At 32.8% G+C, this 2,411-nt stretch overlaps 1 protein-coding gene across 1 annotated transcript; it reads left to right on the forward strand.

Moving 5' to 3' along the window:
- On the forward strand, positions 1–2,411 carry LOC131629885 (F-box/FBD/LRR-repeat protein At1g13570-like). The gene is made up of 4 exons (XM_058900688.1): positions 1–155; positions 297–1,107; positions 1,288–1,449; positions 1,523–2,411. Exons 2-4 carry the CDS (start codon positions 304–306, stop codon positions 1,817–1,819), a joined length of 1,263 nt encoding a protein of 420 aa, XP_058756671.1. The 5' UTR covers positions 1–155; positions 297–303; the 3' UTR covers positions 1,820–2,411.

Here is a 2,411-nt window from a genome sequence, read left to right on the forward strand (position 1 = left end):
TTGAGGTATGTTTGGTTTGATGATGATAAGGGTAAAGTAGCAGCTACACCACATATCAAAATGTGTTCCATGAACTCTCACTCTCTCACTGTATCGACATTTCTGTGAGCGTTTCGGAGACTCCTACAACCCACCACCGTCTCACTCTCTAAACTGTAAGAATTCATCAAAATCATCACTCTTTTGTTTACTTATTAAAGATGATTTATTAGATCACCTGCACGTAGTTTTTAACTGTATTTCTCAACTTTTTTGAACCTTTGAAAGTTAACATATAATATACTTCTGTATTGTAGTTCTGTCATGACTTTGCTCAACGAGGAGACATATCAAAATGACCGAATCAGTGATTTACCAGGTAATGTCATTGATGTCATCTTAGGAAACTTGAAAATTCGAGACCAAATTAGGACTAGTATTTTGTCAACAAAGTGGAGGTATATCTGGACTTCGGCCCCTCAACTTTGTTTTGACCAAGACCTCTTTGAAATTTTTCAACATCTTGATGACCCTAATACCGTTATTTCTAAAATCATCACGGATCTTCTTATGGGTCACAATGGTCCAATACACAAGTTTACTCTTTTCATACCATATAACTCCTATTTCAAGATCACAGTGGAATACCTCAATATGTGGATTCCGATTTTGTCAAGGAAGGACATTAAATATCTTGATCTTGTGAACGACTACGGTCAAGTTGATCAAATGCCATATATTGTCCTCTCTTGTAAGGAATTGACTTACTTTAAAGTCGGCGGATTTAAATTGTCAATTCCACCTAATTTCTGCGGCTTTAAAAAATTGCTTGAAATTCACCTAGTTTGTGTAAGATTCGAGTCCGGTGCACTTGAGAGTCTTATGTCTGGTTGTCCATTACTTGAAAAGCTCAGCATTGAATTATGTGAAGGTTTTGAGTATCTTGATATTTCTTCTACTACTCTCAAAGTCTTATTACTACAATTAAGTGACGATATGAAGTCAATTTGTCTCAAGAAAGCAAAGAATTTGATCGATTTTACACTTGATGCTAATCACAACAGCATATCTGATTCGATTAAAAGTTTGCCCAAACTTAAGAGGTTTTCTCTGGTCCGTGGAAAAAAGGTTAGGAAACATCACTAGTTTTAGTAATTTTCATTATTATTCAATTGACGTCATGGTTAGATATTTTAAAAACGTTATCTTATTCTTTTATTGTATATATTTATAAGATAAACTGTGTTATTGCTACTTATTCTAAGTGTTGTACAGATAATCTAATAGATTTGTTGTTTGTATATATAGGACCCATATGCAGAAAGCATTCCTCCCACTCTGCTAACAAGCTCATTCAACTCTTTAGAGTATTTGCAATTGGATGACTTGAATTTGAACGATAAAGGAGACATTTTGTTTTTTGTTAGTGTTCTCGAAAGTGCTCCTGGGTTGATTGAAGTTGTTATTAAGGTGAACATGAAAACCTATTTTTTTAGCTTGTTTATTATTGTTGTATTTTGACTCTTTAATTTTTATACTTTAGAGTCACAACGATAATGATACCTCACAAGTGTTGGACCTTTCAAAGGAGTTAGAGTGCTGTAACTGTTGCCTTAAACTTCAGACAGTGGATATCTACGTTAGAGCTAACCCTCAATATGCAATGAGTTTGATACAGTTCATACTTGCAAATTCTCCTTCGTTAAAGATTCTTACTTTTAATTGCAATTCTAAGAAATTAAATGCACGTACATTGTATAGAATTTCACAAGACTTGTTATGGATGGAACGGACGTCACCAAAGGCACATGTTAAGTTTCTTCTTTCCACCTTTCCATAAAAAACAAAGTTCCTTCATTGTGGTAATTAGTTTTAGTTATAGTTATAGATTGTATAATGAACTTGTACTCATGTAGCCAGATTGTACTCACTTGTGAGATGAAGAGGCTGGTTGCACAATGGTACCTACTTGTAATAGTTTGTAAACTTTCTGTTTATAATAGTTTATTGATATAAAAGAAAGTTTGCTTTATCATCTATCGATTCTATTTAGATTGAAATTGTTGAAGTTTGTATTTGTGATTGTTAGAATTTATTTGAAGTTCCACGTTGTTTTAAGTTTCCGGACTGTTGGGTGTATAAATATGTGAGGACAACCTTACTCTTTGAGTTAGCTTTTGAGATTGAGATCCATACATATTTAATATGATATGAGAGTCGGGTTAAAGATTGCAATGTATTTAACAGAAATATGTATTTTTCATCCTTTAGACTATGTTTGGGAGTTTGGAGGGGAGGGAAGGGGAAGGCTTCCGAAATCGAATTTTTAAAAAAATATAGAAAAATATTTGACATTTTTTGAAAAAATAGTTTTGTTTAGAATGATAAAAGAGTCATTATAATTACAAAAATTTTAATTTTCAAAATAGTAT

The sequence above is a fragment of the Vicia villosa genome, unplaced genomic scaffold (assembly GCF_029867415.1).
Source record: "Vicia villosa cultivar HV-30 ecotype Madison, WI unplaced genomic scaffold, Vvil1.0 ctg.000621F_1_1, whole genome shotgun sequence".
Taxonomy (NCBI): Eukaryota; Viridiplantae; Streptophyta; class Magnoliopsida; order Fabales; family Fabaceae; genus Vicia; species Vicia villosa.

Coding starts and splice junctions, on each gene's coding strand:
- LOC131629885 (XM_058900688.1), top strand. CDS start 304: ATGACTTTGCTCAACGAGGAGACATATCAAAATGACCGAATCAGTGAT. Junction 1,108..1,287: donor CTCTGGTCCGTGGAAAAAAG/GTTAGGAAACAT, acceptor TTGTATATATAG/GACCCATATGCAGAAAGCAT. Junction 1,450..1,522: donor TGATTGAAGTTGTTATTAAG/GTGAACATGAAA, acceptor TTTATACTTTAG/AGTCACAACGATAATGATAC.